At 39.9% G+C, this 13,250-nt stretch overlaps 1 protein-coding gene across 1 annotated transcript in view; it reads right to left on the reverse strand.

Moving 5' to 3' along the window:
• Nucleotides 1–13,250, reverse strand: part of LOC122810769 (adhesion G protein-coupled receptor E2-like) — a 151,839-nt gene that overhangs the window by 115,183 nt on the left and 23,406 nt on the right. Inside the window, exons 2-3 of the mRNA XM_044082330.1 lie at nucleotides 10,828–10,885; nucleotides 9,701–9,850 (exon numbers count right to left, since the gene is read on the reverse strand). Coding sequence (XP_043938265.1) covers nucleotides 9,701–9,850; nucleotides 10,828–10,885 — 208 coding nt within the window. The remainder of the gene's footprint in view (nucleotides 1–9,700; nucleotides 9,851–10,827; nucleotides 10,886–13,250) is intronic.

The raw sequence follows: 13,250 nt of genomic DNA on the forward strand, positions 1-13,250 counted from the left end.
GTCCAAGGGAACATCAGTACCCAAAAGCAGCTGTGGCTCACATTCAGTCTCATTGCTACAGTGTAGCTCATTCCCTGAAGTAACCACCTCAGCAGTCCTGGCTGCAAGTATGCAGTCTGTCATGGTCTCCCCCAGGCTCCCAGACCCACATGCTTGTCTCCTAGCCTCACTGCATGTAACTGCATAATTTTTTGTTTTTATCTTAACATGTTGCAGACATACACTTTGCATGGTGTACTTTACCTTTCCATGTTAAGGCCAAAGCTCAATTCAGAAATGAATTGTTGTGCTTGCCTTCCCTGTTTGTTTGACATTCATACCTTTTGACCTGTTAGAGCAAGGAATCTGGAGAAATCCACAAATAATGGAGAAACAAAGGCCAAAAAATAGGGACACTTTTTAAATATTGCTCTTACAAACTTAGAAAGTCGATAGACTAACAGGTGTTGCATTAGCATGAATTTCCTGAGGGATATGACAGCTGAAATCCAAATGTCTGCCATTATTTTCTGAATTCAATCCTCATGATTTGCCAGTGATTTGCCAGAAAACCACAATTTTGTGAGAAATAGACTAAAGAATATGAAGCAAAAATCTGGGCATTCTGTGAAAATCTGGATAGTTGAGAGGTATGGTGACATTAGGCAGAGAGCAAATGTTGAAAGATGTAAGTTTAATTGGGTTAGCCTTCTGTAGCACAAACAAGCTTAGCAGTGATGCATGGCCACCAGGACTCTGGACAGTATCGCGAGGAGAAAATCCACCTGTAAATCTGGCTTTCTCTGTGGCAGAAGTTGTCAGCTCAATGAGATAAATGAAAAAGCAGAGCTGAATCAGGGCTCAAGTCCAGAGTGCAGATCATTTTACAAAGGGTGTCAGAATGTGATCACAATTAATTTTAATCATAACTTTAATCATACATAGGAATGACTGTCCTAAATACGTTAATTGCCCAGATTGTGTTATTAATGCCTCCTGATATAATTTTTCAGTTATTGCATATCAGACATGCTTCAAGGGAAATCATATAGCATACAATGGAAGGGAAAAACTCACCTCGTTTTGTAATAACACTTGGAATGTATTTTAACATCACATACTACACTTGTTCAATGCCAGATCTCATGCAAATGCTGAGGACACACTCCCAGCAAAGTCACTTATAAAAACAGCCAGTAAGGGTTTCACCTAATGGATGTGGACAGTTGTAATGATGAAAAATTAAGATTATAGACTTGAGCATTTCTCTGCACACCACAAATGAAATCATACTTCACACATTTCAAAATCACACCTTTGAAGGAACAATGACAATCTATTCAGCCAGTGGAAGATGTAGGTATTATTCTTCAACAAAGTCATGATAGTTTGAAAATGTCATAAGATGACATTTAAATCCATAAGAATAATGAATAGTCAACAGTACAAAGTGGGGAGAGAGAAAGGGTGAAGATAGAGACAGATGGACAGGCACGTATGAAAGGGGGTGTTATATTTCTTTAATACACATCTTTATGGCATGTCCTCAGTAGTCATCTGTCATGCTTTGTATCAATAACTCATGGCTCTGGGGATCAAGAAGCTGCAGTACAGGCAAACCTGATAAAGGCATAAGTAGAATAAATGTAGTTTACTAAATCATCTTACTTATGGTCATGGATGTGTTTGCAAATGCTGTTTGCAACATTATTCAAAAGCTGTTAATTAAAGATTGCGACTGGATTAGATATGTGACATGAAACATACCATAGAAGCACATCACAGTAAGAAGTTGTTGTTGTGTCTTTCGGCTTTTCCCGGTTAGCGGTCGCCACAGTGGAACTCCGGTCCGCTAATGATTAGCAGTAGATTTTTACATGCCACAGTAAGAAGTAATGTGACATAAATCTGGAATCGAACCCTTTATGGTATGGCCAAAAATCAATCTTCAGACAATTGATTCATGTCCACTGCAAATGCTCAGCACAAGGGCCTCCCTATCATGGTAAGGTTTCATCATGTTAGCGTGGTACAATTTGTGCCCCTGCCATCTGCCTAGCACTTCCACCATGTAGTTATCACTTACCTTTCTTACCACCTAGTAGGGTCCCTCACAAGCTGCCTGCAACTTGTTGTGTCTGACAGGAATGCGAACCATCACCTGCTGCCCTACAGCATACTCTAGCTTGAGCATTCCTGTCATACCACACCTTTTTCTGTTGGCCTTCTGCCAGGTTCTCCTGGGCCAGGCCCATGGGTTCCCTGAGGGTTCCCTGAGTCTTGTCCTGAGGTTCAGGACATATGCCACAAAAGACTCTCACCTTCCCACTCATGTCAAATTAAATCTAGAGGTCCCCTCACCCTATGCCCATACAGCAACTCAAAGGGTAAAAAACCTGTGGATTCCTGGGGAACCTCTCTGTAAGCAAACAGATGGGGCAAGTATTTGTCTCACTCCCTCAAACTGATCTGCAAATGCCCATAGCATGGACTTGATTGTAGAGTTTAACCTCTCAACAAGACCATTAGTCTGGGGATGGTAGGGGGTTGTCTTCATGTGCTTCACCCCACAGGACTTCCACAGACAAGCCAGCAGGTCTAATATAAAATTGGAACCTCTGTCAGACAGTATTTCCTTTGGGAAACCTACCCTGCTGAAAATCTCTAGCAAACCATTTGCCACCTTCTCTGCCTCAGTGGAGGACAAAGCCACTGTCTCAGGGTATCGTGTAGCATAATCCACTACCACTAGGATATACTTTTTCCCTGTGGAACGTGAGGTACTCAGAGGACCCACAATATCCACAGCTACCCTCTGCAATGGCTCCTCAATCACAGGCAAAGGCATCAAAGGAGCTCTCACCTTGTCTCCTGCCTTGCCTACCTTTTGGCACTGCTCACAGGTCGTGCAGTACCCTGTTACATCTCTGGAAATTCCAGGCTAATAGAAGTTTTACATAACACGTCTCTTTGTACGTTTTATGCCCATATGACTTGCAAATGGACTATCATGGGCTATGGTTGGAAGCGCCAGATGGTAAGCTCTAGGCACTACCAACTGCTGTACTGTCTCACCTTCTAGCCCTCCCTCAGGGGTCCAGACTCTGTGCAGTAACCCTTTGTTCCTAGCTACCTGCCTCAGGCCTTGCAATGTAGGGTCTGAGAGCTGAGCCTGTCTCAAGTCTCTCCTTGTAACCCTTCCCAGCTCCCCTTCCAGAGGAAGTCTGGCATCCTCTGACAGTGGTGCCTCACTGTCAGCCTGGGTACTACTACACACCTCTTCCTTTGCAGTTACCCTGTCCAAGGGAACATCAATACCCACAAGCAGCTGTGGCTCACATTCAGTCTCATTGCTACAGTGCAGCTCATTCCCTGAAGTAACCACCTCAGCAGTCCTGGCTGCAAGTATGCAGTCTGTCATGGTCTCCCCCAGGCTACCAGACCCACATGCTTGTCTCCTAGCCTCACTGCATGTAACTGCATAAGTACATGTTACTGCCTCATCCAAATCTTTCCCTCTCAGGACATCTGCAGGATGGTAGTTCCATACCCCTGTTATCTCAAGACAACCCACTGTTGGCATTTTGTCTTTACCACTTACTGGCTCCCTCACCTTTGGTTCCCCACCTTGCCTCCATGGACATCTGTATGCCACATGGTCCCACTGGTTGCATTCAAAACATTTAACCCTAGCTCCTGGACGTGTACCTGGACTAGTGGCTTCCCCTGCTACTGGCAGATTCTGTTGGGGCAGTCTGTGCTGCCCATCATGGATTCCTTTAGACCCATGAGCAGTATTGGGGGTCCTCTTCCTGTGCAGGGCTGCCCTGCTTGCTAGGTATAGGTCTCCCTTCTTCCCCAACTCCTCTGAAGTAGCACACTGTTTATCAGCTAACCAGATCCTCATGTCCTCAGGCAAAGTGCTAAGGGCTTGTTCCCTTACCAAAAGGTCTGCCAGCCCTTCAAAAGTGGTGACCTGACATCCACTCACCCAGCTATGAAAATAAGTGCTCAGTTCAACATATTAACATACATTTTCATCTGCCTTGCGTCTATGCTCACAAAACTTTTTCCTATACATTTCAGTTGTTAGCTTAAAACATTCTAACAAATGTCTTTTTCAGCAGTATAATCAAATCAGTGTCATGCATTTTTGCTAAAGAAGGTACATCTTTACCATGTAGTAAGGGGGTCAGGAACCATACTCAGAGCCCTTGGTCAACTTCATACTGTTTACATACCCGCTCAAACATATGAATGAAGCTATGAAAATTATCCCCCTCTTTAAACTGTGAAAAAAATGTACTGACATTTTGTGCTTCTGGGGTCCAGTTACTTCCTTCTCCATTACCTTCATGACTCTGGTGAAGAGTCAGCATTTCCCTCTCATGCCTTTTCTGATGTTCCTGTTCTTCAGCTTCTAGGCTCCTCATTTTTTCAGCTGCTTCTAGTTCCATACGCCTGGCCTCCAACTCAACTCTCTTTAGCTCCAGCTGGATTCTTAAGTCCACTGCAGAAAGGTTGAGCTGTCCATTCTCCCAGGATATTGTATCTCCACTGTCAGTCTGATTGTCCTCAGGCTGCTGTTTTCTGATGCAGCTGTAACCAAGGCTGCAATCAGGTGTGCTTTAGCTTTAGGTTTCCATGCACTAGTCCCCGAGCCTGGCACATCTCCAGCAGCTGGCTCCTTGTCAGCTTTCCATACTCTTCTGCTGACATGCTGCCTGCTCACCCTAACACTAAGCTAACAAAAGAAATAAAACAATTGTGATCTGAACTCTGAGTACACACTGCGTGACTGTTTTAGAGTACAAAACACTTTTAGAGATCACTGTACATAAGCTACAGGAATTTGCTCTACCCACACCACTACAAGCCAATTAGTATGTGAAGTACATCCCACTACTGCCAAACAGTTGTGACAACCATGCCCTGGCCCAGCAATCAAGGAGCCTCAATCCTCATCACTAACACCAGACAGGCCGTCTCCTAGAAGAGGAAAGGATAACTAATACACACAGTAAAGTACAATTTCCCTTAAGTGCACACAGAGATCACAGTCAGTCGGGGCTGGTTACTCCCTTGCTCACCAAGTCCCCAATAAGACTCTCCACTGGCACAGATATAGGGTCCAGGTCTCAGCCTAACTGGGCAAGATAAACCTCCAGTACCCTCTGTCCAACCAGTGCTTAATGTCCCTGCCAAGTAGCTGACACAACACACTCATACTTTGAGATAAGTATTTATACAACTTCACAGACACTCCTGGAAAAGGCTGACACAGATTCTCCAACTGTGCCCCTTTACCCAGACTATACAGTAGTAATTACTGCCACCACCCAGTTAATAATATCAGCTACTAAAAGGCCCTTAAAGGGTGTCCAATTATTACTGTGCAATATTAATATCCAATGGTAATGTGACTATTCAGTCTAAGACTTATTGGAAGGGCTTAGACAGTAAACTCTATAAATATATAATGTACTCTAAAGCATAATTTATCTCTACATAAACAAGCCACAGGTAGAAGGTTTTAAAAATATTTAATAGTAAATAATAAAACACAAGACAAAACTACTACACCACAGAGATATCTAAGAGTTCAGAGATCACACAGAAACTTAAAATAATACAGTAGGACAGGTTTGATTTCAAAGAAAAATACCTGATTAATCTTTACTAGCTTTAACCATTCCTAGAAGAAATCACAGTGCTAGAAATTTACATGTGAGCATAAGGCAGAGTGCTGGTAAGTTGGATATCCAGATCAAAATGCTCTTAAGTCTCTCTCTGAGACAGGTTATAAAACCTCACTAACAGACATCTCTCTGGGTCCTCCACAGATTACATCAGGTTGACACTTAGGTTTTCCCAGTAATGATATTGCATCATCTTGACACCTGCTCTGAGTTCCCAGGCTAATAGAAACTGCATTATTTAGCAAGCTAACACCTGCACAGGAAAATACAACACTAAAAGGCATTTCACATATACACTCTAGCAATTAGTCCTTAGTTAACACAAAAGACAGAATGTCTTCAGCAAGCCTGACTGGAACCAACTTTAAAGATCAAAGAATGTCATAAAATCATTTCAATTTCAAAAGACACATTTGAAAGGCTTGACTTAGTTTTTCTTTACAGCAAGGGGGCAATGTTGTAACAATCTTGAAGTTCACATTTTACAGTGTTTTTCTTTCAACTAAAAACACACGCCTGTGTTTTACATTTATTTATACAAATGATAGAATTATGTATTAAATTCTATTTGAGTAGGCTGGTAGCCTTCGCCCATCTCTCCCCAATCATCACACCATGTATACCACTGGATCACAGAGGCTGTAACAGCTGGCTTGGATGAAGCTTCTATTGCATCAAAATTATATTTTATGCTGCGCCTAGCCTCTTGGCTATCCTGAGCTACCACGGTTAAATCTGGAGAAAGCCATACGTAAAAGTGGGGGAAAGGCCCAAATATAGGAACAGTTTTTAAATATTGTGCTTACAAAATTAGAAAGTTGATAAACTAATAGCATGAATTTCTTCAAGGGTATGAAGTATGAAACTCAAATGTCTGTCATTATTTTCTAACTTCATTTTTTAATGATTTGCAACTAATTTGCCATCAAATCTCAATTTTATGAAAATAAACCAAAAATACGAGGCAAAAATCAGGACATTATGCAAAAATATGTACATTTGAGAGGTATGCCCGGACCTTAATGGTAATGGTTCTGCCAGACAGCCAATTCTCAATCCAACAAACCATGTATGGATTAATGTTTACTTGGGTGGGTTTGTCAACAATCCCAGTTTAGGATAAACTGACAAAGGCCTTGTCAACAATGAAGAAAGCAGCATGGGCTGTATGTGCCAAATGAATGGCCTCAGTAACCATTTTAAAATCTCAGGGAGGCTGAGCAAACATGACCTGCCTTTTTACAAAGCCACTCTGGTGTGTATCTAGTGACATAAGGTCACCTATGTCATTATTTCTTAGTTCAATTATAATATCCCATAGCTTAAATGCTACTAGTGAGAATAGTTCTAGTAGATGGTAGTAAGGTGAAGCTGGAAGAGAATTTGAATACAAAAACATTAGAAATGTCTCCAGGGTCAGAGCAGGAAGCACCATTAGAGATACATACAGTAAACAATTGCTTACTTCTAATTTTCATAATATAGCTGAAGAACTTATAGCTGTATTTTGAATTAGTTGCAACCCTTAGCTTGTAGTTTTCTTCATATATCCTATGGTAAGTTTGAAGGACTTATTTTTAAATTAATTTTAAAATGATGAAGTGGATAACTTTTAGAAACAGCAAAAAATAATGTTCCTTATACTGTCTGTTGTTGTTATATTTCCACCATATGGGTTTAGTAGTAAACTTGACATTATGCTTATATTGGGCTATAACAGATGCCTTCATATATCTAACCAGCGGGTAATACTGACAGGCGGAGGCAGTAACCTGTAATACAAGGTTTTCTGGGAGATGTACTATTTGTGATTATCCATAACATCAGTCAATAGTATGCAACTGACTGTGGAATTATTCCTGATTATATAGGTGTTAGTAGGGGATGTTCATAGGTTCACAGTTTCATAGGATGATACTAGGCTATTGGCCCAGAGGCCCTTATAAGCCTAGCCAAGAATTTCGCCCATGTTCCCTCAAAGTCAGCACCTGTTTCCCCTGTCCAGCAGGCACACAGGTGGGATCCCAGGGGTGTATTTTCTGTTTCCCATCCAGTCCTCCAGGTTCCTCTTAAAGAGGGCTAGAGAGGTAGTCTGCTTAACATGGAGAGGGAGTCTATTCCACAGATGGAGGAGTCTTTGGGACACCAATCTATCCAGCCAAAAAGTTATATTAATGTCACAGACCAGGTTAAAGGCTTGCATGCAGGTTGCGAGAATGGAGTTTGACTTACTGATATGAAGCAACTCCATCAAGGCTGGGTCTGAGATGGCCTTGTATGCCAGACACAGGTCACCTCTGTGCAGTCTGTATGAGAATGAGTAGTGGGACAGGACTTTTAGCCTAGCTGTATAGGATAAGTGTTTGAGACCCTGTATTTTCCTGGTCAGGAACCTCTGTGGTCTCTCCAGCTGCTGCTTGTGCTTGGCAAGGTACATGCTGAAAGGGACATTGTACTCGATAATGTGTCTGATAAGGGAGTACAGGGATGTTATGACCTCCTTGTTCCTGGATGAAATACCCTTATTTATGAGGTGGGCCATGTAGAAAGCCTTAACGACATGTTAAAGTAGAAACTCATAAGATTAACAGATTTGACTAAGGAGTGGTAACAAGTGGGGAGCTACAACCAAGGAAAACATCTGAGGAAAAGAATCAGATGATCAACACATCTGCTACATGGGAACAATTTGATTATGTGTATTGGCATTTATGAAGTCCAGAAACTGCTGGGCATACTTGCTGTTGATAGCAAATGACTACCAGTTTTATATCTGCTTAGGTGAATTTACAGATAAGAAAGAAATTTAAGGAAGGCTAAAAAATATTTTGTCACTCCTTGTATCAGTGGTTATCTTTTCTAACTGGTTGTGTTATTCCCCATGTTTTAAAGTGTACCTGTCAAATCTTCGAACGCTCAAAATTTCGAACGTTACATGGTCGAGACCAAACGTTCAAAATTTTGAGTGCTCGAAGATAGACTTTCAACGGCACCATATGGTGCAGATAGGGAGAATGTCCCTTTTCTGCACTGAAGTACGGTCTCAGAGTTGGTATATTTAAGTAGGGGGTGTGGGAGGTGCACCCCCCTGCCTACACTTAGTGTTTTTTTCTGTGTTTTCTTTTTATTTGTTTTTTTATGTTTGAACATCCAAATGTTGAACATTTGGTCTCGACCATGTAATGTTCGACATTTTGGATGTTCGAACATTTAACATAGACCCGTTTTAAAGTGGTAATAAATGAGGATCTGTAATTGGTTCTAATATGATAATTAATTTTACTGAGTGCAACTACAACTTGACCCATTTCCAAGTCTGTATTATGCAGAATGCGGTGAGATACGTGATGAGATACAATTAATAAATACATATAATCATCTGCAGTTGCCAATTGATGTGAACACTTGATAGCCATTGTACCATGGAAACCAGGAGTGCTAGAACCAGGATGCTGTTACTGCACAAATGCTGATGTTTTCAAATGATAAGCAAGTCTACAAGTTCAGAGATTTTGCTGCAAAGTACCAAGGCATTCGGCAGTGCTACTTTGATATTGCTAGAGTGGATATCTAAATACTATAAGCCTAACACACCTTGATATTAGCACAGTGTATAATTAACTAGTACACTTCTTTCACAGCTTCATATTACTGGAGTAAATAACTAACTAGTACAAGTCCAGGACAGCAGTTAATGCAATTGCCTCCTAGCACCTGGGTTCTCCAGTTTAGTTTGAGTCTGGGAAGCCCTCTATTTGTGCATGTGTGTGTAAGACCTGCAACTGACTGACATCCTATTCAGGATTTTGTTTTACTGCATTGAATCTTCTCTATGCTAAGAATGTCTCCAGATCCTGAGTAACCATGAACTGGATTAAACAAGTTATCAGAAAGTGAATGAATGAAAGAATAAATTATGCAATCAGATGATTACATTTATTGCAGATGCATGAAATTTCAGAATTATAAAGCTTTGTCCTTAAACAAGTGGTCTACCTTTACAATTACAATAATGCCCTTACCTACACATCCAGAAGTAACTACATCAGTAAAATTATCCTTTCCAGACTTCGACTGGAATCCTTGTTGACATGTGCATGTGTAATTTCCTTCTGTGTTGATACATACTGAAAAATTTCCACAGATTCCTGTTGTATTGCATTCATCAACGTCTGCATTTCAAAGAAAAATAACACTGTATATAAACCAGGAAAATAAGGCATCCTGTCTTATTATGTCAATACTTTAGACAGAAAAAAAATAGTTTACCATACTTTTCTATTAAGAAAAGTTCTTTGTATGTACATCAAATAAATAGAACATGTTTTTTTTAATCATGCATGGTGACCATCAAGCCCCTTCCACTCTATCTTGCTTCAAAGATGCATCTGGTTACTGTACTGCACATCACCCCATTGGATGTCTCAGATTCTTCACTGAATATTAGCCTAAGCAGCACCTATTCTGGTAGGTCACTGGTGCTGGCACTGCCATGGCATGTGGATACTTCCTCTTTGCTTACATAAGTGAATACTAATCTAACTGAACTAAAGGACCATTTTAAGCCTAGCCAAGAACCCAAGGTCAGAATCAATCCCTGCACTTTGTGTCTATGAGGTAAAGACTTTAACCGTTATGCCAAATCCATCCTTGCAGCAACCTGACATGCCTCAATAATGCATGCATGTTTTTATGTACATCTCACATATGGCTAATCTGCAATGCACAGCTTGGGATGCATGCATGTCTCTCAGCACAGCTGATATATGCTGCCTAATGAGATACATAAACCCTTTCATTCCAGTCATGAGTTAAGAATATACACACACACACACACCTAGGGAGGGATGAGCCAAAATTATACATTCAAACACCCCCTGGCAACTCCTCAGCTGTGCTGTTACTTTAGTCTGCGTAGCTAGGTCATACTTTGACCTCTGTCCCTCTATGCTACAGAGCTATGACAAAATGTTTATATGTACAACCTAACTGCAGATGGCTTTCTTGCTTTTTAACTTCTGCAGCAGATATATGTACAGCATAAGACATTACATATCAAAAAATAAAGATGCTTAAATACTTAGAAGTTCTTATAAAATAGCTACAAATATGAATAACAAAAGAATTCATGCAATTATAAACTTATTACCTCCACACTGCATGTCCGAATGCTGTATGGGCAAACGCAAAAATGCCAAGTCAGAGAGCTGAATGACAAAATGAAACCAGAAATACAGGGAAAAAATGAAAAGTCAAAGAAGCATAGACTGAAATAATACAAAGCAATTAACTTGCTGACTTTTCAAAGCTGCATTTGAATAACAAAAAATTTATGTTGGGGGAAATGTTTGGAACACTCATGTAGTGGAAGAAAAATGTGTTCTCTAGATGCTGTCAAATTATATTTGCCAACCCCAAGGTTAAACGATGTGAAGAAGGTTCATAAATTTAAACTTGCCCAGAAAAGAATATTTTGCACCCTTCCCTGAGGCTATGTGATTTTAAAGATAAAATATATAAGGAATGGGTCATGGAAGGTTGCCCTGACCTCTGCAGGAACAGTATCTGTGTTGCAAGCTGTTATCCTGAGTCAACACTACCTTATTTTCCACAGGAACAGGGTTATTTTGAGAACAAATTCTTCTTTTATGTCTAATGTGGTATCAAGAGTTTACTTTAAGACTGGTAAAAAACATCAAAACGGAAACAATAGAAGCCGGCAGCAGTCAAAAGTATTTTACAAAACAAACTGTTTATTGTGAGTGCTTTCGGCTAGGAAGTACCTAGCCTTCATCAGGCAAAACAGTTGTCAAAAAGCAAGCAGGTTCTTTTATACTAAATTGGGCAATACAAATTAATTACCCAATTAAAAACTTAAAGCAACAAGTTCACTTAAACATCCACTAGACAAAACAAGAGTTCGTTAAGGCACTGATTAGAAATCTATAAAGTGCCTTATCAAAGTAAAAACACCCATACATATAAAACTAGGATAAGTAAATAAGGATGTTATAATAACATACCAACTATACTTGTCATAGCATCTTTTATAAAAACGTTACTAAATAACCTAAACAATTCAACACAATAATATTCATATTCGGTCCATGCTATTGGCCCAAAAAAAGCAACCAATATAGACAAGAATGACCATTATTAATAACAAAGGGAATATAGGATATAATAACATAACTTAATAATCATCTAAGTGACAATAGTTTCAGCATACATTTAATAGACACATTTTCATTCAGGCCCGGAAAGGTTTGAGCATTTGTTCTTATTTGCCACTAACTCATCTAGCTCCAATTGCAATTGCCACGGGCCCCCTCTAATACCTGGTGTCCTACATTGCAAAATAGCAAATTTAAAATTATGACTAGGGTGGTCCATGACATGCCTAGCAAGTGCATTATTAGGATCTTTTTTGCCGATGGCATAACAATGCTTGTAAATCCGCTGTTTTAATTTCCTTTCCGTCTTGCCTATGTAAAATGCATTCCATTCATTACACAATGCGACATATGTAACAGCTTTAGTTTCACAATTGAACTTAAAATTTATCTTATACCTTTTCCCGTTAATATCACATTGGTTACCTATTTTAATATATTTGCATTGGGGACAAAACCCACATTTAAACATGCCTTTAATTTTGTTGTGGCATGGGTTATTTTTCTTTTCTAAAATAGATTTAAGATTTTGTCCTCTCCTATAAGTTATTTTTGGTTTGCACCCCAATGCTTTAACCAGCGTTTCATTTCCTTTAATGATGGCCCAATTTTTGTATAAGACTTCCCTAATAAAACAATGATCTAGTGAATATGTACTAAGGAAGCTAACCTGATAGACTGCGTTTTGCTCAAGTAGCCCCAATTGATTTACACTAACTTCATTCATACTGGGGCTTAAATCATCCAACAAGTTACTAGTATACATTGTATCCTGACGTGCCAATAACGGCCTGACATGCCAATAACGGAATAAAAAAACGGTTAGCCCTTTTCTGAGTAACCTCATTTTTAACGGCCACTATTAAGTGAAGGGGATAACCTCTATTTAGAAACAGTTTCCAATAAATTGCATTCCAAATTAAATTCTCTGTCTTCCGAAATCATACGAGCAGCCCTGACCATTTGGCCTTTCACGACTGCTCTTTTCTGATGATATGGATGATTGCTCGAGAAGTGGAGAAAGGTATTCGAATATGTTGGTTTTCTGTATATGTTGCTTTTGTAACAAAGGTTATCAAAATCCTTAACAAGTAAGATATCGAGGAAGTTAATGGACTCCTCCCCTATGGCATAAGTGAATTCCAAAAAAGTGGTGGTTTTAGATATGTTAACACTGGTATTTGGGAAGTATCACCTACCCAAATACAGAACATGTCATCCTGGTACCTGGTGTACCAGTAGACATTGTTCTGAAATAATGGATCTTGGTATAATAAACTATGCTCCCAATATGCCATTACGGTATTAGCAAAAATTCCACCACAAGGGGAGCCCATAGTGACCCCAGACTTCTGCAGATAAAATTTACCCTCAAATGTCATAAAATTATTAGTCAAGA

This window comes from Protopterus annectens, chromosome 9.part0 (genome assembly GCF_019279795.1).
Source record: "Protopterus annectens isolate FY-2018-M chromosome 9.part0, PAN1.0, whole genome shotgun sequence".
In the NCBI taxonomy this organism is placed as follows: domain Eukaryota; kingdom Metazoa; phylum Chordata; order Ceratodontiformes; family Protopteridae; genus Protopterus; species Protopterus annectens.